General features: G+C 44.2%; 2 protein-coding genes across 2 annotated transcripts; both read right to left on the bottom strand.

Moving 5' to 3' along the window:
* Positions 1–1,180: 1,180 nt before the first annotated feature.
* LOC136142643 (melanoma-associated antigen B10-like) lies at positions 1,181–2,227 on the bottom strand. Its single transcript, XM_065900930.1, has 2 exons — positions 2,086–2,227; positions 1,181–1,971 (listed from the first exon to the last, which is right to left on the bottom strand). The coding sequence occupies exons 1-2, from the start codon at positions 2,225–2,227 to the stop codon at positions 1,181–1,183; spliced, it is 933 nt and encodes a 310-aa protein (XP_065757002.1).
* Positions 2,228–3,574: 1,347 nt separating this feature from the next.
* On the bottom strand, positions 3,575–23,889 carry LOC136142019 (melanoma-associated antigen B4-like). The gene is made up of 5 exons (XM_065900129.1): positions 23,785–23,889; positions 22,808–23,736; positions 18,541–18,880; positions 14,851–14,914; positions 3,575–3,762 (listed from the first exon to the last, which is right to left on the bottom strand). Exons 1-5 carry the CDS (start codon positions 23,887–23,889, stop codon positions 3,575–3,577), a joined length of 1,626 nt encoding a protein of 541 aa, XP_065756201.1.
* Between the last annotated feature and the right edge of the window lie 365 nt (positions 23,890–24,254).

Genomic DNA, 24,254 nt, shown 5'->3' with positions numbered 1-24,254 from the left:
GTCGCCAAATTTTACTCACATTAACCCAGTTAAAATACCCTACTAATGGAGCAGGCTCTGTTTCTCCCAGTCCAGGTTAAAGAGTAGGATATGGGCCCAGTGGCTTCTTGGCATCCCACCTCAAGGAAGTATCACCCTTATTTATCAGAATCTCCTTGGTGATGATGTGGATAAAACACCTAGTTTGTGCACTGGGACAAGAGCACAGGGTACCTTCCACTCCCTCCCCACGTGGAGATTTCTCTCTGGTTAATCCATGATCCCCAAATAACCGCTAAAAGCAGTTCTCCATCGGAGGCTCAGTTTCTCAACTCTGAGACACACCATGCAAGGGTCTGGCCCTTGCTCACCACCCTCACACACCCTCCTCTGACCCACCACCCATCTTAACTGAAAATTACCTCTCACTGAAGGACTTGAGGTTTTTCCAAGGCTCCAAGTTGTCTTGCCTCAGGACATTTATACTTAAGTGCTCTCATCTGGCCCTCCCCCTCCCCCTCATCCTTTTTTTTTGCTTGTCTTTTTTGTCTTAGAGGGCATCTCACCATCTTCCTTATGTTAGCTGCTGCTAGACTCTAATTCAATGGGAAAAGGCTCAGTCTTCTTTTTCTTACCACCCCCATCCTACCATGGAGCCTTCCAAAGAGCAGATGCTCAACTAATGTTTGAGGGGAAAAAAAATGAACAATTTATTATGATTTTATTTCTCCTATATTATTGAATAAACGAAGCAAGTTCAGGTGTATAACTTTTATTTTACAGAACAGCAAAATACAAGGAATAAGGGAAACCGAGAATTGATCATCTTTTACATTTTTCTCTATTTTTTGATCCCAACTATTTTACTGCTAATTTCTTTCACATTTCTAAGGAAATGCCTATTACAATGCTATCTTTTCTTGTTCCAGGTCACTAAAAAAGATGGAAGGTTACCCTATTTGTTTAATAAAATGGCAAAACTATTACTCTTAAACTTCATAAACAGCATTAAGTATGTAACCAATATCATTCATATACTTAGATTCTGAAGCTAATTAAACTTTTTTAAAGAAGAAGCAACATTTGAAAACCTTCAACAACAAAACATAAATCTGTAAGTTATTCTAATATGCTATTCACTGTGATCCCTCCAACACCACCTAAGCCCCTACACTACTGCAGGAAGGTGCTTCAGATTTCACTACAGGTGGGAGAAGCTGCCCTGGAAGTCGGCCCCAGAACGCACACTGGCCACGGCACCAGTGAGAAGCATAGCTGCAAATCTGGCTTGGGCTCTCTCTTCCTCATCTCTCAAAGCCTCTTGATACAAGAGTGGGAAGGCACTGGGGACCGTATCATGAATCTTGGCCAAGAATTCAAGGACTTTCATCTTGCTGGTTTCAGCATGGGCTCTCGGGCCCCACAGGAACTCATAGCGTGGAGGATCACTGTTGGCCACCTGGCGGTACTCCAGGTACCCTTCCTGCACCAAATCTTTGGTGATGAGCTTCTTGGGCTCCCCATGGATGAAGTGCTTCTTTCCAGCATATATCCCCATCACATTGAGTACTTCCCAGATATCCTCCTCAGTGGTGCAGTTGCCCTTCATGAAGATCACACAGAGGACTGTCATAAGGAGGCCGGTCTTGGGCATGATCTCCTCACCCCTCATCCTGTCATCACTGGTGCACTGAAATTTGCTGACAAGGGCGTAGCAGTGCCTGGTGGGATCGACTTCCTTCACATCAATGCCAAAGGCCAGCACCATCAGCTCAGAGGCTCTCCTGAGGATCTCATGGAACTGCTCTTTGTACTTTTTGATGACATGCTTCAGCATACCCTCCTTTGTAATGGGCTCTCTCATGTTATACTTGCACAGCAGGAATTGCACCAACAGAATTGCCTTCTGGTCTACAACAGTTCTGCAGGAAAAATCAGTGCTGAGTGATGCCTGAGAGGTGCTTGGTTTTTCTTCATCTTGGCTCTTGGCACCTTCATCAGATCTTGTGCATGAAACACCTGCAGAAGTAGTGGTAGTGGATGGGGCTCTCTGAGACCCCTGGGATCTTCTACCTGACCCAGAAGCAGGGGAGCTCTGGAGATTACCACCAAGAGGAGGGGTGGGGGAGGAGAGAGACTCTTCTTCCTTTGCTGCAGGGGCCTGAGCATCTTGGAGACGCTGAGCCTCACTCCGGGCCTGACTGTGTTTCTCACGGGCACGGCGCTTTCTCTTCCGGCCTCGACGCATGATGACAAAGGTCAGGGCCAGCAGGCAGGACTGTGTGCAGGAAGGCATGAAGGAGGGCACCTGGGGGAGGGACAAGGAGATGCTGTGAGCACCTTCAGCGGGGAGATTCCTCCCTGGCTTTAACCAAGGCCACCTTTGCAGGGTCCTTGAGGGCACTGCTCGAGGACCCACAGGGCTCCTTTTCTGATCAGCCTGTCCCCTGAGACCCCTGCAGAGAAGTCAGTGTGCCTTGGGCTGGCAGGTCTAGGCTCCGTGTGGTCCCCTCTGTAATCCTCTCAGTTCACATTTAGGATCATCCTGTCAACTGTTGGCAGGGCCCGGCCATCCTCCCCTTTACGGCTCTGAAGCTAAACTCCTTCCACCAATGGCCTTCCCTCCCTAAACCCCACCCCCCATCCCAGGAGGAAATGAGGGAGAGCCTTAGCGGGCCACCCCTGCTGGGGCCTTCCAAAGCTGACAACAGGAGCAGGGGTTGATGGGTTTAATATTGATGTCAGTATTTCAACTGCTGTAAAATTATAAACTTTTATACTTCAATGAGTCCCAAGGAGCTAGTTCCTTTGCTCGCGGATGCAGGCATGCTTCACGCCATCTAGAGCTGCACTTAGCCTTCAGCTGGCTGCACGAAACAGAAAATCAGACCTGCCCCGCCCCGCCGCGTCCTCTCCCAGAGCCCGGCTTATGTTGCTTACGAGCCTCAGATCCACAGTCAGCCAGCGTTGCGTTTCCGCAATATCATTCATACACTTAGATTCAGTCATTGCTCATGTTGCCACCCCCTTTGTTAGGGTTTTCAGTCGTCGCTCATGTTGCCACCCCCACCAGGCCAAGCCGCCCCCCATCCCCGGCCCCCGCCGGAGTTTGACAGCCCTGCCCGGGGCCTCCCAGGGTGGACCGCAGGGACAGCAAGTGTGTGTGCCGGGTTGAGCGTGCCTTCAGTCCTCGCTCAGTCTCCTCTCGACGCCAAATAAAGCCTGGGATGTTTTCCTCTGTTGATCTGAAACCACCAGCCTCAGATCAACGTCTTCATTCCCTGAGACCCCGAGGCAAAACTGACGGTGCGTTGGGCCTAACAGTCTTGCCGCTAGCCTTTTAGCACGCGTCGGATTGTAGCAGGGGTTCTATGACGTCTCCTTTGTTCTAGGGAGGCACGTTCCTGCAATTCTAACTAAGCGTCCTCCTTTCACTCGCAGCGTCTCCTCTCCCCTCCAGAGACCTGAGACCCTGGAGGTGGAAGTCAGTCAGTACCTCATGGTGACAGCTCTGCCCTGGGTTTCCCAGGAGCGAAAGTGGGGGCGGGGCTCTGTGCGGGTTCCTCTATTCTGGGGTGGGTTGTCGCGTCATTCCTCAAGGTGGAGGCATGGAGTAGGGTGTCCTCCTCTTGGCTGCTTCTTTAAAGACTTCCTGGGAAATACTAACTCTCTGAAAGCTCTGAGCAGTTTCCCTGCAAACCTTGCAGAAAATGGATGAGTCCCAGGCTACATACCAGACGGCAAAGTTGCAGTATAAGGCGGGGTCCCAGGACACATGGTGGGCTGTAAAAGAAAAGGCACACTGGCCCATAGCGTTTGTTCGCCAGCCATACTTAGACTTTGGGGAACCTTCTACTCTAAAAGATCTACTTTCTGAGGAGAAGAGGCTAAGCTACAGGATTTTGTGAGACCTAGCTCTTTTATATTACCTCACATTGCTCAGTCCAGTGTGGTCAGTTTTATTTTTTGACCCTCATTCATACTAAGAAATATATTTATATCTCTAACAAGTGTGTATGTATATGCATTTTTTCATGAAAGAACACCTACCCTTGTTAAGTGTGATTCATTCTTTCCATTCCTTATATTTGATCATAATATTAATTTTTTTAAAAGGTCAGTCCTGATCCTCTAAAGAGGTTTCATGTGGTTATTGCACAGCCTCTGGACTCATTCTGTTTCAAACAACACCAACCTTTGGTGCCATCCTGGCCCGTGGGCTCTGAAATGCTGCCTCAGATTCCTTCAGTGAAGCAGTAGAGACTCATGGTCCCAGAGCACAGTGGAAGAATCCAGGGCTCAAGTTTAAAGGCTTTCCTCCAGTCAACCCTGTCATCTGCCTCTCTTGCAGGCTACAGACCTGTCTCGAATTCAGGGCATCCCCCTACCTGCCCACACTCAGGTTCTTGTTCAGTGAAGACTTGTCCCTCAGGGATTATTTAGTTTTGTGTTTTTGCTTTTGTTAATGTTTTTTCTTTATTCCTTCTATAATTTTTCCATGGTTGATTTTCGGTACAGGAAACAGTAGCCCATGTTTGATTGTCATTAGCTGCTATGGATAAGGTACTAAATCTGTAAAAGAATTAAGGAAAATCGATATTCTTACAATATCTGTGCCTCACCAATACGCATAACATACTATTCTGGTTGAGACTTCTTTTTCCTAAGTCTATCAGGAAACTCTTTTTGTTGCCTCCATGTAGATTATATACATTTTTGTATGGTTTCCTTCTAGGTATGTTTTTTACATTGTTGCTTTTGTCTTTGGTGTATTTTCGATTAACATGATCTAAGTAATTGTTGATTGTTTCAGGCCAGTCTCTTGATATTGCTGTGGTGATCTTTTTTTCCACCAGGTTTCTGAAGTTCCTTATATATTTGACTATTCTCTGTGCCTATTCCCTTAGATTTTTAATTAAAGGATCAAATTATTACCATTGTTATCTTTTGCTTTTCATTACTCATGACTCTTATTTATTTGCTATTGTTGTATATAGCTCTGTACTGGCTATGTGTTCTTGTCCAGGTTTTTTTCCAGATTTGAAATTAATAGACTTTTTTAAAGAACAGATTTAGGACTACAGAAAATTAAGCAGAGAGTACAAAGAGTTCCCATACAGCCACTCACTTCTTCCAGTTAGTTTCTCCTATTATTAACATCTTGTATTGGTTCAGTGGATACAAGTTCATTTGTTATAATTGATCAACTAATAGTGATACATTATTATTGACTATTGTCCACTGTTAATAACACATTTCACTTTTTGAGCTTTTCAGTTCTATAGTGGTTGACAGAGGCATGACGTCATCTACTCACCAACAGAGCATCATGCAGAAGAGTTTCATTGCCCTAAAAATCCCCCGTGCTCCACCTGTCCATCCCTCAAAACCTCACTTTGAGCCCCTGACAACTCTGAACTTTTGACTCTCTGAAGTTTTTCCTTTTCCAGAATATGATATTGATGGAATGCTACAGTATGTAGGCTTTTCATTTACTTATATTTTAACATCTTTATTGGAGTATAATTGCTTTACAATGGTGTGTTAGTTTCTGCTTTATAACAAAGTGAATCAGTTATACATATATACCCATATCTCTTCTCTCTTGCGTCTCCCTCCCTCCCACCCTCCCTATCCCACCCCTCTAGGTGGTCACCAAGCACCGAGCTGATCTCCCTGTGCTATGCGGCTGCTTCCCACTAGCTCTCTGTTTTACATTTGGTAGTGTATATATGTCCATGCCACTCTCTCACTTTGTCACAGCTTACCCTTTCCCCACCCCATATCCTCAGGTCCATTCTCTAGTAGGTCTGCATCTTTATTCCCGTGTTGCCCCTAGGTTCTTCATGACCATTTTTTTTTTCTCAGATTCCAGATGTATGTGTTAGCATAAGGTATTTGTTTTTCTCTTTCTGACTTACTTCACTCTGTATGACAGACTCTAGGTCCATCCACCTCACTACAAATAACTCAATATGTAGGCTTTTTAAACTAGCTCCTTTTGCTAATCAATATACATTTAAGTTTCTCTATATCTGTTTGTGGTTTGAAATGTCATTTCTTTTCATGGCTGAATAGCATTCCATCATGTGGACTACCACACTTTGTGTACCCATTCATCTGCTGAAGGTCATCTTGGTTGATTTCAGTTTCTGGCAGCTATGAATTAGCGTACTATTAACATTTGTTTGAAGGCTTTTGGGTGGACATAAGTTTTCAACTCTTTTGAGTAAGTACCTAGGCGTTTAATTGCTAGATCATATGATAAGATTATGTTTAGCTTAAAAGAAACTTCCAGACAGTTTCCAGTGTGTCTCTATCACTTTGCATTCCCTTTAGCACTGAATGAGAGTTCCTATTGGTCCCCATCCTTGCCAGCATTTGGTATTGTCTGGTGTTTCTTTTTGTTTTAGCCATATTAATAGGTATCTCATTGTTGTTTTAATCCCAAAGTCCCCGAACATGTGATGTTGATCATCTTTTCGTATGCTATTTGCCATCTGTGTATATTTTTGGTGGGGCGTCTGTTCAGCTCTTTTAACGACTGTTAAATTGACTTTTTTGTTCTCTTATTGTTGAGTTTTTTAAGAGTTCATTGTATATTTTTGATTCCCGTTTATTATCAGATATGTGTCTTACAATTATTTTTTCCCAGTCTGTGGCTTGTCTTTTCATTCTCTTAATAGTACCTTTTACAGAGTAGAAGTTTTTAATTTTAATGAAGTTCAGCTTATCATTTTTCTCTTTCATGGATTGTGCTTTTGGTATTGTGTCTAAAATCTCGTTGCCCAACGCAAGATTTTCTCCTATATTACCTTCTGTTTTTTTTTGTTTGTTTGTTTTTTGTTTACCCACTCCTCATGGCAGGCAGGATCTTAGTTCCCTGACCAGGTATCAAACCCATGCCCCCTGCAGTGGAAGTGCAGTCTTAACCACTGGACTGAGGAGAGTCCCTGGATTTTTTTTAATTCCGAGTTTTCCATTTAGGTCTGTGATCCATTTTGAGTTAATTATTTTGCAACATGTAAAGTCTGTATCAGCATTCTTTTTTGTTGTATGTGGATGTCTAGTTGTCCCAGCACTGTGAGTTAAAAGACTCCTTTCTCTCTTGAATTGCCTTTGCTCCTTTGTTAAAGATCAGTTGACTGTATGAGGGGTCTGTTTCTAGGTTTTCTATTCTGTGCCTTGGTCTATTTGTCTCTTGTTTTGCTAATAGTATGTGGTCTTGATTATTGTAGCTTTGAAGTCTGTTTTGAAATCCAGTAATATCAGTTCTCTGACTTTGATCTTCTTCGGTATTGATTTGAATTGGTTATTATGGATCTTTTCATTTTTTATATAAACTTTAGATTGTTTGTTGCTATCTACAAAATAACTTGCTGGAGTTTTGAGCAGAATTGTATTGAGTATATAAATCAAGTTGGGAGTAACTGACATCTCAACAATCTTGCATCCTCCTATCCATGAATGTGGAGTGTTTCTCTATTTATTTAGATCTTCTTAAATTTTTTTCAGTGACATTTGTATTTCTCATATAAATCTTATACTTATTTTTCTGAGAATTATCTATAATCAATCTTTTTTTGGTGCTAATGTAAATGGCATTAGGTTTTTCAATTGCAAATTCCATTTGTTTATTGGAAAGCAACTGACTGTTGTATATTAACCTTGGCTTATTAATACCAGGAGTTTTCTTGTTGTTGATTATTTGAGATTTCCTACATAGACAATTAGGTCATCTGTGAGCAAAAACAGTTTTATTTTTTCCTTTCAAATCTGTATATCTTTTGCTTCCTTCTCTTATCTTATTGCATTGGCTAGGACTTGCAGTACAGTGTTGAATAGGCATGGTGAGAAGGGATATCTTAGCCTTGTTCCTGATCTTAGTGTGAGAGCATCTATCTTCTCAGTATGAAGTAGGATGTTTTACCTGTTTTTGTTTTTTTTTTTTGTAGATGTTGCATTCGGTATATGAAGCTGAGCCAATGCCTCTCTACTTCTAGTTTGCTGGGAAATTTTATGATGAATGGGTATTAGATTTTATCAAATTTTTTTTCTTCTATTGATATGATCGTGTGATTATTTTCTTTAGCCTAGTGATATGATGAGTTATCATTACTGATTTTCAAATGTTGCACACCTGAAATAAAGTCCACTTAGTTGTGGTATATAATTCCTTTTATACATTGTTAGATTTGTTTTGCTTATATTTTGTTGGGGAATTTGCATCTATGTTCATGAGAGATATTGGTGGTCAATTCTCCTTCCTTTTAATTTCTTTTTCTGGTTTTGACATTAGAGTGATGCTGGCCTCATAGAATGAATTAGGAAGTGTCCCCTCTACTTCTGTTTTCTGGAAGAGATTGTAGAGAATTGTTTTCATGTCTTCCTTAAATTTTTGTTAGAATTCATCAGTGGAATCATCTGGGCCTGGTGCTGTCTTTATTGGAAGCTTATTAATTATAGATTAAATTTCTTTAATAGATATAGACCTATTCTGATTATTTATCCTTGTATAGTTTGGGGAAATTGTATCTTCAAGCAATTTGTCGATTTAACTTTTCAACTTTGTAGGCCTAGAGTTGTTTATAATATTCATTTATTATCCTTTTAATGTCCGTGCAATCACTGGTGATGGCCCTTCTTTCATTTCTGCTATTAGCGATTTAATTGGTGTTTTCTCTCTTTTTATTTTCCTTGAGTAGCCTGGTTAGAATGTTATCTTGTTTCTTCTTTTGGATATGTTCAAAGAAACAGCTTCTGGTTTTGTTGTTTTTCTCTATTTTTTTTCCCTTTCTTCAGTGTCAATTGATTTCTGTTTTGATTTATCATTTCTTTTTCTTCTGCTTTTTTTCTCTTCGTTCACCAGTTTACTAAGGTAGAAGCTTAAATTATTGATTTTAGATTTTTCTAGTATAGGCATTCAATGCTATACATGTCCCTTTAAGTACTGGTTTTGCTATATTGCACAACTTTTGATAAGTTGTAATTTTGTTTTCATTTAGTTAAACATATTTTAAAATTTCTCATTAGATTTACTCTTTGGCCCATGTGTTATTTAGAAGTATATTGTTTAATCTCCAAATACCCTTGATTTTCTTGCTATTGTTTTGTTATCAGTTTCTAGTTTATTTCCGTCGCAGAATGAGATCATTCTTTATATCTTTTATATTCTTTTAAGTTTGATGATGTGTGTTTTATGGCATAGAATGTGATCTATCTTGGTGTATGTTCCACGTGGACTTGAAAATAATGTGCTTTCTGCTGTTGTCAAGTATTGTATGAATGTCATTTAGATCTAGTTAATTGATGTTGCTTTTCAGTTCAACTGCACCTTACTGATTTTCTGCCTAGTGGATTTGTCAATTATGAAAAGAGATGTGTTGACATCTCCTTCTCTAAGAGTAGATGTGTCTCATCAGTGTTTGCCTCGTGTATCTTAACAGAAATTTTTGGTGCATACACATTAAGGGTTGCCATGATTTCTTTGAGAATTGGCCACTTAATCATTAAGTAATGCCCATCTTTATTCCTGACTTTCTTGTTATGAATACTGCTTTGTCTGAAGTAAATATGGCTAGAGCAGATGTTTTTTTTTTCACTCATATTAGCATGGTGGAGTTTTATCCATCCCTATACTTTTTTTTTGATTTTTATTTTATTTTATTTTTTTATATAGCAGGTTCTTATTAGGTATCTATTTTGTACATATTGGTGTATATATGTCTATCCCAATCTCCCCATTCATCCCACCCCCGCTTTGCCCCCCTTGGTGTCCATACATTTGTTCTCTACGTCTGTATCTCTATCTGTGCCTTGCAGACCAGTTGAACTGTACCATTTTTCTAGATTCCACATGTATGCATTAATATTAATATTTGTTTTTCTCTTTCTGACTTACTTCACTCTGCATGATGGACTCTAGGTCCATCCACGTCTCTACAAATGACCCAATTTTTTTCCTTTTTATGGCTGAGTAATACTCCATTGTATATGTGTACCACACCTGCTTTATCCATTCATCTGTCGATGGACATTTAGGTTGCTTCCATGACCAGCTATTGTATCCATCCCTCTACTTTTAATCATTTCATGTCTTTATATTTAAAGTGGGTTTCTTATAAACAGCATAGGGTTAGGTTTCCTTTGTTTTCATTCTTTTTATCAATCTCTACCTTTCAATTGGTATATTTAGACCATTCACATTAAAAGTGATTATTGATACAGCTGGATTAACATTGACCATATTTGTAACTGTTTTCTACTCATTGAGCTTTTTGTTTCTTTTTTAATCCCCTGCTCTTTTTCTGCCTTCTCTAATTTTAATTCAAGATTTAACGTTACTCCGTTTTCTGTCCTCTTTCGCATTATCAGTTATAGTTTTAAAATTTTTCTAGTGGTTTCTGTAGCATTTGCGTTATACTTTTCCAACGTATTCAAGTCCTCTTTCAAATAACCCCATCCTGCTTCACGGTTAGCGCAAGTATCTCGTAACAGTGCAAGTATACCATTTCTGCCATTTATCTCTCTTATCCATAGTGTATAACCACTGGATGCATTGCTGTTATAATATTATTTTGAAGAAATAGTTATCTTTTTTGATCAGTTGAAAATAATAAAAATAAAAGGCTTTAGTTTATCTTCATTTACTCCTTTGTTACTCCCTTTCTTTATGTCAGCCAAAGCTTCTGACCTATATCATATTCCTTTTCCCAGAAGAACTTCTTTTAATAGTTCTTGCAAAGTAGATCTGCGTGACAAATTTCCATCAGTTTTTGTCTGTCAGAGAAAGTCTTTATTTCTCATTACCGTTGAAGGATTTTCTCCCCCTGGCTACAGAATTCTAGGTTGGTGGCAGTGTTTTTGTTGTTGTTGTTGGGTTTTTTCATTTCAATGCTTTAAAAATTTAACTGTAGTCTTTTCTTGATAGCATCGTTTGTGAAGAGAAATCTTGGTAATTGTTACCCTTGTTCCTCTATAGTAAGTTCTTTTTTTTCTCTAGCTCGTCTCGAGAATTCTCTTTTTGTTTGGTTTCCTGCAGTTTGAGTATGATATGCCTAGGTGTAGATTATTTTTTTCTATTTATCCTGCTTGGTGTTCTCTGAGCTTCCTAGGTCTGTGGTTTAGTGTCTGTCATTAATTTGGGGAAATTCTCAGTCATTATTACTTTGAAAATTCTGCTTCTTTCTCTGTTTCTTCTCAGAGTATTCCCACTATGCATATGTTACATCTCTTGTAATTGTTCCACAATCCTTGGTTAGTCTTTTCTTTTTTAAAAATTTTTTTGTTTTCTCCTTGCTTTTTAGTTTGAGGGTTTTCTATCAAAGTATATCTTTAATTGCACTGAGTCTTTCCTTGGCCATGTGCAGTCTACTGGTGAGTCTATCAGTGGCATTCTTCATGTCAGTTACGATGTTTTTGATTTCTCACATTTCCTTTTGATGCTTTCCTACAGTTTCCGTCTCTCTACGTACATTACCTACTATTCTTGCATGTTGTTCACTTTTTCCATTAGAGGCCTAAGTATGAATCATAAGTATTCTAAAATCCTAGTCTGATATTCCAGATTATCTCCTATATCTGAGTGTGGTTAATTTACTTGCTTTGTTTAATCAGACTGTGCTTTGCTGCCTTTTAGCATATCTTATAATTTTTCGTTGAAGGCTGGACTTAATGTATTGGAAAATAGGAATCGATTTAAAGCGCCTTTAGCATGAGAGTTTGTGTTTATCTGCATAAGAGTTATGTCGTGTTTACTGTTTGCTCTTAATGTAGGCACCTGAGATTTCAGTTTCCTTGAGTGTTCCTGTTGTCTTTGGTTTTCCCTAGGAACGCCTTCATAAGTAGTCTAAGCCTTGCAGTTCTTTCAGCAGGAATCCTCTGATATTATATTGGACCTTGTTGATGCAGTGGTAAGTTGTCCGGGAAGTGTCCTATAATCCTGTGATTAGCTGTCCATGTTTTAGTGGCTCTGTGCCCCCTGGGCTATTGCCTTCACAAATGCTTCTCAGCTTTTATCCCCCGTGTTATGTGACATAGGAAGTCTGGAGGGAGCTGGAGTTAGGATTTTCCCTTCATCCAAGTTAGTTGGTTTAGGAAAGTACACAGAACAGAAACATCTGGGCCTGTGTTTCAAAATGGTTACTTTTTCCTAGGTGTATTTCAAAAGGGCTTATGTCCCCCTCATGCCAGAAGCATGAGGAAATTTTTCTTGGATCTTTACCGTGAGAACCTGTTAGGACCCCAGAAGGTAAAACTCACAGAAGTGTGTGGGCTCCCCTAAGACTCGACTCCTAGGAGTTTTGGGCTCTGAAGCTTGTCACACATAGCTTCCAGTGTTGCATCAAGTACAATGCAAATTTTTCTTCTCCTTCTTGGATGCAGGACTTGCAGCTCCCAGTGAGCTGTGATTCCCTGTATTTGCCTGCATCTTCAGTTTTGAAGCATTGGTTTTCCCTGTAACTTCAATTCTCTGATGGATCTAAGAAGAGTTGTTGATTTTCAGTTTGTTCAGCGTTTTGTCATTGTGAGGATGGGAGTGAAGACTTCCAAGATGTTCACGGGGCAGAGCAGGAAGATCCTTGTCAAATAGTAGAGGTGGTACCATATATCTGCGTCTTGTTTCTTATTTTATTGGGGATTCTGATAACATTCCACATTTAAGTATGTTTAATATGTATAGATTTTACAGAAGAGTAACTCCCTACTAATGCGAGTTTGCTAAAAGTTATTACCATGGACTGGTGTAAAATTTTTATCAAAGGCCCTTTCTTTACCCCTGCATATAATTAAATTGTGATTTATACTAAGAAATATATATTTGGTCTTTGTCCCCAGAGCTGCTAAAACTGTTGGGGTTTCCTAAGTGAAAAGAGCAAGAAAGGTGAAAGGAGTGTTTCATGTTACTGGTAACAAGCCCCTTTCAACCACACCTGAGTTTATGTTAATGAGGTGACTTTTGGAAAGCCCCTAAGGGTGTGGGGCTGCCTTGGGGACCCACCATGTGATCAGGGGCTAGGAACTTTCAGTCCTACCCTCTGACCTGTGAGGGAAGAAGGGCTGGAGATTGACTTAATTACCAGTGGCCAATGCTTTAATTAATTATGCCTGTGTAATGAAGCCTGCGTAAGAATCCTAACCAAAACGGCCTGGAGAGCTTTCAGTTTGCTGAAGCCATGTAGGTGCTATGAGGGTGATGCAGCTGGAGAGGGCATGAGAGCTCCACACCCCTTCCCCACACCTCACTCTAAACATCTCTTCCATTTGGCTGTTAGGGAGTCACATCCTTTTATAATAATCCAGTAATCTAGTAAGTACACTGTTTCCTTGAGTTCTTTGAGCCATTTTAGAAAATTACCAAACCCAGGGAGGGGGCTGTGGGAGCCCCCAATTTATAGCCAGTCAGTCAGAATTATGGGAGACCTGGGTTTGGATTAAGTGTAGGGCAATCTTGTGGGAATGAGCCCTTACCTTGTGGGATCTGATGCTAACTGCAGGTAGATATTGTCAGAATTGAATTGAATTGTAGGCTACTCAGCTGGTGGTAGAGAATTGGTTTGTGTGAGCAAAACAAAACAAAACAAAAAGCCCATACATTTGGTGTCAACAGGCTTGGGAATAGAAGTGTAGAGACAAATATTCTTTCCCTTTAGAAATGCATTTTCTCCTTTCTCTGTTAGTGCGGTGATTTCCAACTGTCAGTATTTTCTAATATGATATCTTTGTGTTCCTTAGTCATAGCCCATTTCTTCATTTAATCACATGGTTATGTGTGAGTATCCTTTTATTGGGGCATTCTTATCTGGACTTTGTATCAAGGTTAACATGGTTGATCCGTTTTCTATCTTTTTGTATGGTTTGGAAGAATTCAAATAAGGTGGTGATTAGTTTTTCCCTGATCATTTGGTGTGAGGGGGCTCCAAACCTGGATTGTCCTGGAACATTTTGATGGTGCTCTGGGTTTGGACTACATTTTCACTTTAGTGATTTATAGTTTGCTAAAAATTGTTCCATTTTACTTGGGTTTTCAAATTTAAAGGCATGATATTTATAATAAAAACAATCATATACAACATTACAGAGAATAAAATAATGAACCCAATATACCTGGAACTCAGCATCAAGAATCCTCAATAATTGTAGGAAACAGCTTGTTCAGATTAAGGCTTATTGATTTACCAGTTTGTTTATTGGCAAGCTCACTCCTGAGACCAAGCTGTGTGCGTCCATTAGGAGATACATAGTGTCTGTTTTCTGCTTCCTGGTGTTATTGACAGGTAGTGAGGATCTTCACCCTTATCCACTATCCATTAGGGGCTGTAGAATGGTAATTCACTCATTCTATCTGATTCTATCATTCCATTGATTTTACATACATACATATACCTATATATTATATATATAGTGGGATCATTCAATCTATTGATTGTATTATATATAATATTAAAAATATAACTCATTGATGTATATCCACATAACACTTTAAAGTGAATAATTCAGTGGCATTACTGCATTCACAATGTTGTACGATCACCGCCTCTATCTTGCTCCAAACATATTCCTCATTCCAAAAGGTAACTGCTACCCGGAACCTGGGTTTGCCTCTTGGTGGGTGTCGAGCCAAATACACAGCCAAGTCAAAGAGCAGGAGAAGGAAGGATTTATTACTTGCAGCAAGGAAGGAGAACCCTGGGGATCTTCCCCAAAGCAGTGTTTCCCTGGACAGCAGAACTGGGGAAGTTTCAAGCTAAGGGTACATGCATATTCATGAAGGGGCTTGAGCAGAGGAGAATTCAGCCTAGAGCTGGGGCAAAGGTCAACAGAGTCCGAGCTTTATAGGGGTTTGAAGGCACAAGGGTCAGAGAAGATTACCGTCATCATTCCTTCGGTTCCAGTTGGTCTGGTGGTGGTTGACCATTCGAGGGGGGTTTGAATTCTGCAGAACAGCTGAAGATTGTGCTTCAGGCTAATCTTTACCCTTGAGAAGACTGGGAGTCTTAACAACTGATTTATTACCTTTGCTACTGTTACTACTCCTGCCTGATAACAGTCTTTCGTTGCTGCATTCTTTTATTCCCTTAAGATCATTATTACGGAGGTGTGTTCAAGGGCACACTTTGTCTCCAGGTTCACAAAATGATCTTAAAATGGCTTAGATCACAAAATGGCTTAGGCCAAAAACTGGCTTCTCTTATGTCAAGAAAGCCATGCCTGGTTCTCTTTCTCCAGGGACCGCCTATCCTATCTGCTTACATAACCTCTTACCCTTCAAAAAGTTACTTCTCATTCATAGCTCTCCGTAGCCCCGGACATCCATCAATCTGCTTTCTGTCTCTATGAATTTGCTTATCCTGGACAATTCATGTAAATGGTGTCATATAATATGTGACCTTTTGTTTCTGACTCCTTTCATTTATCATTTATCATTTATCATAACGTCTCCAAGGTTCATCCGTGGTCTCTCAGTTATCCGTACTTCATTCCCTTTCATGACTGAATAATATTCCGTTGTAAGAATATACCACATTTTGTTTGTCCGTTCATTCAGTGATGGAAATTTTGGGTTGTTTGCATTTTTTGGCTTTTATGAATAATGCTTCTTTGAATATTTGGGTACAAAGATTTGTTTAAATACAATTTTTAAGTTATTTTGGTTATATACCTAGGACTGGAATTACTGGGTCATACGGTAATTCTTTGTTTAAATTTGAGGAACTACCAAACTGTTTTCCAAAGAGGCTGAACCATTTGACATTCTTACCAGCAATGTATGAGGGATCCAATTTCTTCATATCCTCGCAAACACTTGTTATTTTCCATTTTTATGACCAACCTAGTGAAATGGTATCCCACTCTGTCTTTTTTGTATACATTTCCCTAGTGACTAATGATATTGAGCATCTTTTCATGTACTGTTTGGCCACTGGTGTATCCTCTTTGTAGAAATGTCTATTCAGGTCCTCATCTCCAACTTATGAGGGAGGCTTTGGATATTGACCTCCTAGGTAAGCTCACTCATTGGTGTATTTATTCAGAGGCCAGTCTCAACACACCATTAACAGATTCCAGAGTTGGACTTGAGGGCACACTGGGGAAGTCTCAGGAGAAAGGAGCTCTAACGTGGGAAAGTGCTGGAGCTGAACACACGTGCTGGGACCAGGGCAGTGAGCTTTCAGGGAACCCTGGCGCGAGGGGCAGGAGGACTCTAGATAAATGAAGCCCACAGACAATCCCCAAATTACGGTTTACTCTTGTGTTAACCTTCCTTCATCAGGACCGTTTATAGTCCTTTGGCTACAGGGTTTTTTGTTTGCTTGCTTGCTTTTTATTGTTTAAATTGCCTGAAATACAGTTTGAAGTAGTGAGGAGACAAGTGAATTAAAGGATACTAGGTCTGCCTCAGACCGGGAAGAGTGGAACAGTGTTGGCCTCTAGACGAATTCAGACCAAGGGTCTACTCCCAGCTCCATCACAAGTCTTGTGAACTTGAGAAAATTGCAAGTTCATCATCTGCAAAGTGAGTCTGATAAGCCCTACCTTGTAGAGCTGTTGTAATATACGTGATGTTTGTAAAGCACTTGCAACAATGGTCTTTCAAGAATGGCATCTATTACTACGATGACTATGACCCCAGACCATGATACTAACTCTTTGGGATTTTTTTCTTTAATCTCACGAGATGTCAGAAAATACGATTACGCAGCACCTTTGGAACGAACAAAACTGCTTAGACAGTGAAACTATGTAAAATTTCCCCATTTGTAAATATGTCATTTGAGTGTAGAGGGATCTCTCCCAGCTGGATGCTACTCAGAGGTTCTAGAATTTGCGTCAAGGGCCAACAGCTTCCCTCCCAGGTGCCTTTTCATCCAAACCACCCCTATTTTCATTATAATTTCACCACCACCAAAAATTGTAGCCTTCATTTGGAGTTCCCCAGATTACACTTAAGGTAAGTAGTAGAACATCCCTTTAATGGAGTGGCCTCTGGCCCTTTGACCCCAGTGCAAAGAGTGCTATCACAGTGGCTTCTTGACCTCTCACTTCAAGGAAGTATCATCCTTGTTTCTCAGAAACTCCCTGGAGGCGATGGGACTAAAACACCTAGTTTGTGCACTGTGTTCACCTGCACTGGGACGGGAACACGGAAGCCACTTTATTCCTGCCCCGGGTGGAGATTCTCTCTGTTTTACCCACAGTCCCAAAGTAAAAATTCAGGGTCAGCTTCCATTCCAGTCTTGAGTCTGTCAGCTCTGAGGCCCACCATCTAAGGGTCCCACCCTCCCCCACCACAATTCACTCAGCCTCATTTAGCCCACCATCCCGCCTAACTTAAAATCACCTCCTCAAGGGAACTGCAGTGTCCCAAAGCTCCAGACTTCCTTGCTTCAGAGCATTTACACTTGACTGCTCTCATCTGGAACCTCCTCTCTTTCTCACCCCTTGTTTTAACTTGCCATTTATTTAGGTCTCAGAGTGTGTCTCACCATCTTCTTGATATGGCAGCAGCTCCTAGGCTCTGAAGGTCTCTGGACAGTGGCTCAGTCTTCTTTTTCTTACCATCCCCAGTTCTGCCACGGAGCCTTCCAAAGAGTAGATGCTCAATTAATGGTTGGGAATAAGAGTGGCAACGATAAGGATGTCTGCTTTATTATTGTTTAATTTCCCTCACAATCTTGAATAATGTAAGAAAACATCTTTCAGTTTTACAAAAAGAAGCACTAAAAGAATAAAACAAACCAAAAACGTACCACCATGTACGCTTTTTTTTTCTTTTTTTACTTGACCCACATGATTTTACTGCCGAGTCTATTCACAGTTCCATGGAAATCCCTCTTCCATTGCTGTGTTTTCTTGTTCTAGGTCATAAAAAAAAAAAGGAAGGTTTCTAAATTTGTTTTATGAAATATCAAAACTTTAACTTATACCTGATAAAAGTAATGAATATGCGATCCATACTGTCACCAGCAGAATGGCGATGTCCTGGGCTCTTACCCTCCCAAAGAGGAAGAATTCAGTCAAGAGGCGAAGAGCAGTTTTAAGTAGCAAGAGTTCAGTTAAGCAGAGCAAAGGTACGCTCCCGAGAAAGCAGGAGAGCGGGCTGTCTGGAAACCAGAAGCAGCCCCAAAATGGGGTAGGGCTGTGTTTTGTAGAGTGGTGGTCCCTCCCTGTGTCCTGTGTTATTTGACTGACAAATCGATTGACAGCTTTAGGCTATATAACTTTCCTGCTAGTATGCAGGCACTTACCCATAAGCACCCAAGCAGAACCCATGGGGTGGGGCGGGGAAGCAAAAGCCGCAATGCTAAGTTATTACAAATGAGGCGTAATGAACCCTGGGTTACCTTGAGTCACCTTGTAGGTCTTGGTGCGCTTGCGTCAACCTGTGCTGGCGGTTTTGTCTTGCTTGGTCCTGGTATGGCTGGAAACCTAGCAGTGGTCCTTGACCACGAGAGGCAGGATCTCTGGGCATGCTGCAACCACCAGTGTCCAGGTAGGGGAGGGAAAGGTGAACCGTCCAGGATGGGGCAGGCCTGCTCATCTGTGACTCGCTCTCCTCACCTTGGCTCTGGGCACCCTCTTCAGATCCTGGGCATGAAACCCCTGCATCACGAGAGCTCGTGGCTGGGGCTCCCTGAGGCTCCTGGTGAGTGCCAGCAGCAGGGGAGCTCGGGGGAGTACCCCGAGAAACAGAAGTGGAGTAGGAGGGTGACTCTTGTATCTCTTTTGCCGCCGCCACCGCCGCCTCAGTGGCCTGGGCACCCTTGAGACTCTGAGTCTCCCCCGGGCCTGGTGGCGTTTCTCGCGGGCACGGCGCTTGCTCTTCCGGCCCCGAGGCATGATGACACAGGTCAGGGCCAGCAGCCGGAAGTGTGCGCAGGAAGGCAGGCAACGAGGGCACCTGGGGGAGGGACAAGGAGATGCTGTGAGCACCTTCAGCGGGGAGATTCCTCCCTGGCTTTAACCAAGGCCGCCTCTGCAGGGTCCTTGAGGGCACTGCTCGAGGACCCACAGGGCTCCTGTTCTCCTGCTCAGCCTGTCCCCTGAGACCCCTGTGGAGGACGGTAGAGTGAGCCTTGGGCTACAGGCTGCCAGCCTACCTGAGTGTCACTGGGGTGACAGAAGGGGCTGCCAGTGGGACCTTCCGTGTTCTAGGGCGGGGAGTCTGCTCAGTTCATCTTCGGGATCTTTAGGTGGACGGCAGCCAGGACCTGGGCTTCCTCCCCTCCGTTGCTCTGCCGTTGACACCTCAGTGATCCCGGGGACCCATGAGGAGGAAGGGAGGGGTGGCCCAGCTCACCGGTCTGACAGGGGGAACACAGTACTGACAGCTCTGTGGAGTCCTTTCTATCCTGGGATCACTGGGTCCTCAGTCCCTATTCAGTGCTCTCAGCTGGCTTCACGTAGGGCCTGGGACCCACCCTTCTGCCCTCTGACGGCTTTACCTTCAGGCTAAGGGTCTCACCTCCCTCAGACCTGATGTAAAGGAGCCTCGGCCCGACTGCCCTGTCCTGAGCCTTCAAGTGCTGAAAGCAGGGGCAAGGCTAGACTCTTTGTCGTCCCCACAGCTCAGCGGGTGGGGCATGTTCCCCCTAGTCGTCACTCAGGGTTCTCAGTTTGACTCCTGGGAAGGCCTGTGGCTCCTGTCTCTTTACCTGAGGACATGTGCTCATAGAAGGGCCCACCGCTCTCTGAGAGCCAACAGAAGAAAGTGAGGGTAGCCTGATGTCCCACGTCTACCTGTGGTCTCTGAAGGCAGGAAGCTGGGGCCGGCAGGTCCAGGCCTTATTATGCTTGGCCGCGCCGGTCCTCACTCAGGCCCTTCCTCAGTTTGACTCCTGGGAAGACCTATAATTTCTCCCCCTCTTCACCTATTACTGTCCCCACTTCTCTGTCACCCTGGGAGGAGTTAAGGGTTGCCTCTGCTCGGCCTGACATCTCTCCAGGCGTCTCCCAGGACTGACAGCAGGGGAGAGATGATGTGCTGCCCCCATCGTTATGGTTTTCATGCTCCGCTCCAGCCTTAGGTCCTCACCCCAACTCCTAGCACAACCTGGAAATGTCCCCTGTGCTGAGTCAGCCAGCCTCAGAGCAAAGTCCTCACCACCCTGAGTCCCCAGAAGTAGAAGTCAGAGTAGGCCACGTGTAGCCACAGCTATTTCTGAGGGGCTTCTGAGGACTAACACAGAGGGCAAGATTCCCCGGGCTCCGCTCTTCTGGGGTTTGTGACCTCAATAGTCCTCACTCTGTCAGGATCTGGGACTCTTCCCTCTACCGACCTGAGTCCTCCAGAGCCGGAGGCAAGTGGGTGACACATCGAACTACCCCTGCCTGGGGCTTCCCCGGGCCGAAAGGGTGGTGGGGCTATGCGTTTGTTCCTGTCTCTTTTCGGTTGTGCGTTCCCCTTGGTCCTCACTCAGAGTCCTTACGCTGGCTCTTCCCGTGACCTAGAGAGGCCTGTGCGCTCATACTACAGCCTTTAATTCCCTGAGACCACCTAGGAGGATGTGAGGGTTGCCTCACGTGGGCATGACTGCCTGTGGTCACTCATGGCCGACAGTAAGGGAGGGATTCTGTGGCGTCCCCACTTTTATGATTTGGGTGGTTCCCTCAGTCCTCACGGTCCTCTGCTCGACTCTTGGCATGACCTGGAATTCCTCCCTGTGCTCCCCTGAGGCTGGCCCCTGGGACCAAGTGCCTCATCTACCTGAGGCGCTCTAAAAGGAAAGGCGTGGGGCGCATCATGCCAACATTCCTGGATTTGCCAAGGGGAGGTGTCCAGTGGCAGGGCTCTGCTCTAGGTGGAGTCCCTTTATCCTCATTTAGAGTCACTAGATTTCCAGTCTCTACTGAGTGAGGCTGTTCCCCACAGACCAAGGCCCTCGCCTCCCAGAGACCACCCCCAGTGGAAAGAGGGGGCAGGTCAGCCAGAAAGCTTTGTCCTGGGCCTCCTGGGGCTGAGCTCAGGGGCGGGACTCTGCATTCTCCTCTGTTCCGGAGTGAGTGGTCCTCTTGCTCCTCATTCAGGGTCCTCATCTGGTCCTGACCAGACCCAGGACTCCACCCTCCACTCCCCTAAAGCTGTGCTCCTCAGAACAAAGGCATTACCTTCTTGGGAATTCTGAATCGGAAGTCAGGATGAACCAGATCTGTCCAAAGCTGTCGGGGTCTTCTGAGGAGCAGCACTTTACAAGGCCCCACTCTTCTGGAGTCAGTGGCCCCTCAGTCCTAACTCAGGTTTCTTACCTTGACTTCAGGTAGCATATGGGACTCCACCCTCCCTACTGTCTGTCTGCCAGCCTCAGGCCAAGGCTTTCACCTTCCTGAGACACCAGAAGGGGAGATAAGAGACCTATTCCCTGGCTACCCCTGACGGGGGCCTCTGTGTGGTCCCCTTTGTTATGGGGAGTCCACTCATCGGCACCCTGTGTCCTCACCCTGAAGCAAATTAAGGCCTGTTAGGATCTCCTGCTTGGGCAGAATTGGAGATGCTGCCACAAGACCAAGGAACTCACCTCCCTGAGAACCTCTCCACCCTTGCCCCGGAGGAAAAGAAGGGGTACCTTCAGACAGACAGCTCTGCGCATGGCCACACAAGGGAGAAAGCAGGGTAGACTTTGTGGGGCCCCCTTCTGTTCTGAGGTCCTCACCTTGAGTAACTATCAGAGGCTGGGACTCCTCCCTCCACTGACCTGAGGACACAGCTCTTAAACCAAGGCTTTTATGTCCCTGAGAAACTTGAAGAGTAAGTGAGGAGATGCTGATCTTTTCAGGGTATCTGACATTGCGTATGTAGAAGACCCCATTGTCACCGAAAATTTTTCTTTTTATTCATACCATTCACTTCTTCAGCGTTACTGTTACTGTATTCCAAAACAGTGCTTTGGGAACAGGGCCCCTTTTATCCCATGAGATACATTTTGGAGTGGTGAGAAGAAAAATGAATTAAAAGACATAAGGTCTGGCTTAGGCTGGGAGGAGTGGAAGAGTGTAGGCTCTAGACTATTGCAGACCAGGGGACTAGACCCAGCAAGGTCACTTAATCAGTCTTGTGAACTTGAGAAATCTGCAAGTTATTCACCTATAAAGGGAGTCTGCTGAATCCTACCCTGCGTGACTGTTGGAATGTTATGTACTATATGTAAAGCAGTGGCATACTCATTAAGAAATACTGGGTTTTTGATGAATGGCAGTTATGATGTGATTATTATGAACCCCCAAAATACCACCCTCCCATCAGAGTTTATTTTTAATCCAGTAGGTAGCAGAGAATATGCAGTGCACTAGGGCAAAAGAAACAAATACTCACAAATGAGCTAAATCAGTCAAAGTATCTTTTATTTCTACCAAAAGAAAGTTTAAACGAAGTAAGGCAAACCACGAGTTAAATGGCTTTTACTCTCTGTTTTCTCCATTTTTTGTTTCTAAATATTTTCTGTGGTCGCCTTTCACATTTCCATGACAATGTCTATTGCAGTGCCATGTTTTTCTACTTCTGGATCATACAGAAAATATAGATGGTTCGTGAATTTCTTTTACATATACCAAAACCGTAACTTTAGAATTCTTTAAACAGCAATAAATATGCAAGCAATGTCATTCACGAATTCCTGTTCTTAAGAAAACACACTATCTATAACAAGAAAAAAACATTTGAAAAAACCTAAATCAATCAATCAATAATATATAGAAGTTACAAGTTTAAAACAGGAAGATAAATAAGATCTATGCTTTGTTCCCTCCACCCCTACTACTGTGCACTATTTAGGAGCCTGACTGCTCTCTTCCAAAACAAAGTGAGCAAACTGCCCGCGGCCTCCCTCCCTACATGTGGGAGGAGCTGCGGGCCTTGGCCCTGGAAGGGGCTCTGCCCTCAGCAACAGCTATAGCCCTGGCCGTGGCTCTCACTGCTGCTCTCTCTTCCTCATCTTTCAGAGCCTCCTCATAGAGATCTGGGAAGGCACTGGGGACGGTACCGGTGGACTTGGCCATAAACTCCAACACTTTCATCTTGCTGGTTTCAGCGTGGGCTCTCGGGCCCCACAGGAACTCATAGCGCGGAGGATCGCTGTCGGGCACCTGGCGGTACGTCAGGTACTTCTGCTGCACGAAATCTTCGCTGATGAGCCTCCTGGGCTCCCCAAAGATCAAGTGCCTCCTCCCAGCATACAAACCCAACTCACTGAGGAATTTCCAGAGCTCCTCTTCAGTGGCACGGTTGCCCTTCTTGAAGATCAGGCCCAGGAGAGCCATCAGGAGACCGGACGTGGGCGGCCCCGACTCATCACTCGGACTTCCCTCGCTGGGGAGGGCCATCTTGCTGATGAGGGCGTAGGAGTGATTGCTGGGGTCGACATCCTTCAGCTCGAGGCCAAAGACCGCCTCCATGATCTCAGAGACTCTGCTGAGGATCTCAGGGAAGTGCTTCTGGTACTTCCTGTTGACAGCCTTCAGCAGTGCTGCCTGCGGGATGAGCTCCTTCGTCTTGTACTTCTCCAGCAGGAAGTGCACCAACATTCTGACCTTCCTGGTCAGAGGATCTCTGCAACTGCTGTGAATGGAAGGTGCTGCCTGGGAGGTACCTGCACTTTTCTCCTCTTGGCTCTGGGCACCCTCTTCAGATCCTGGGCATGAAACCCCTTCATCACGAGAGGTAGTGGCTGGGGCTCCCTGAGGCTCCTGGCGAGTGCCAGCAGCAGGGGAGCTCGGGGGAGTACCCCGAGAAACAGAAGTGGGGGAGGAGGGTGACTCTTCTATCTCTTCTGCCGCCGCTGCTGCCGCCGCCACCACCGCCGCCACCGCCGCCTCCGCCTCCGCAGTGGCCTGGGCACCCTTGAGACTCTGAGTCTCCCCGTGGGCCCGGTGGCGTTTCTCACGGGCACGGCGCTTGCTCTTCCGGCCCCGAGGCATGATGACACAGGTCAGGGCCCGCAGGTGGGAGTGTGCGCAGGAAGGCAGGCAACGAGGGCACCTGGGGGAGGGACAAGGAGATGCTGTGAGCACCTTCAGCGGGGAGATTCCTCCCTGGCTTTAACCAAGGCCGCATCTGCAGGGTCCTTGAGGGCACTGCTCGAGGACCCACAGGGCTCCTGTTCTCCTGCTCAGCCTGTCCCCTGAGACCCCTGTGGAGGACGGTAGAGTGAGCCGTGGGGCACAGCCAGCCAGCCCTGCCTGGGCGGTATGGGGGTGACAGTCGGGGCTGGCAGGGGAGGTAGGTCCCCGCGGTTCCCATTCAGAGTCGGGATGATAGTTGTTGCCAAGACTCCCCCAACCCC

This window comes from Phocoena phocoena, chromosome X, assembly GCF_963924675.1.
Source record: "Phocoena phocoena chromosome X, mPhoPho1.1, whole genome shotgun sequence".
NCBI lineage: Eukaryota > Metazoa > Chordata > Mammalia > Artiodactyla > Phocoenidae > Phocoena > Phocoena phocoena.
The sequence above is the reverse complement of the archived record's forward strand: the minus strand, read 5'-3'. Positions and strand labels throughout refer to the sequence as shown.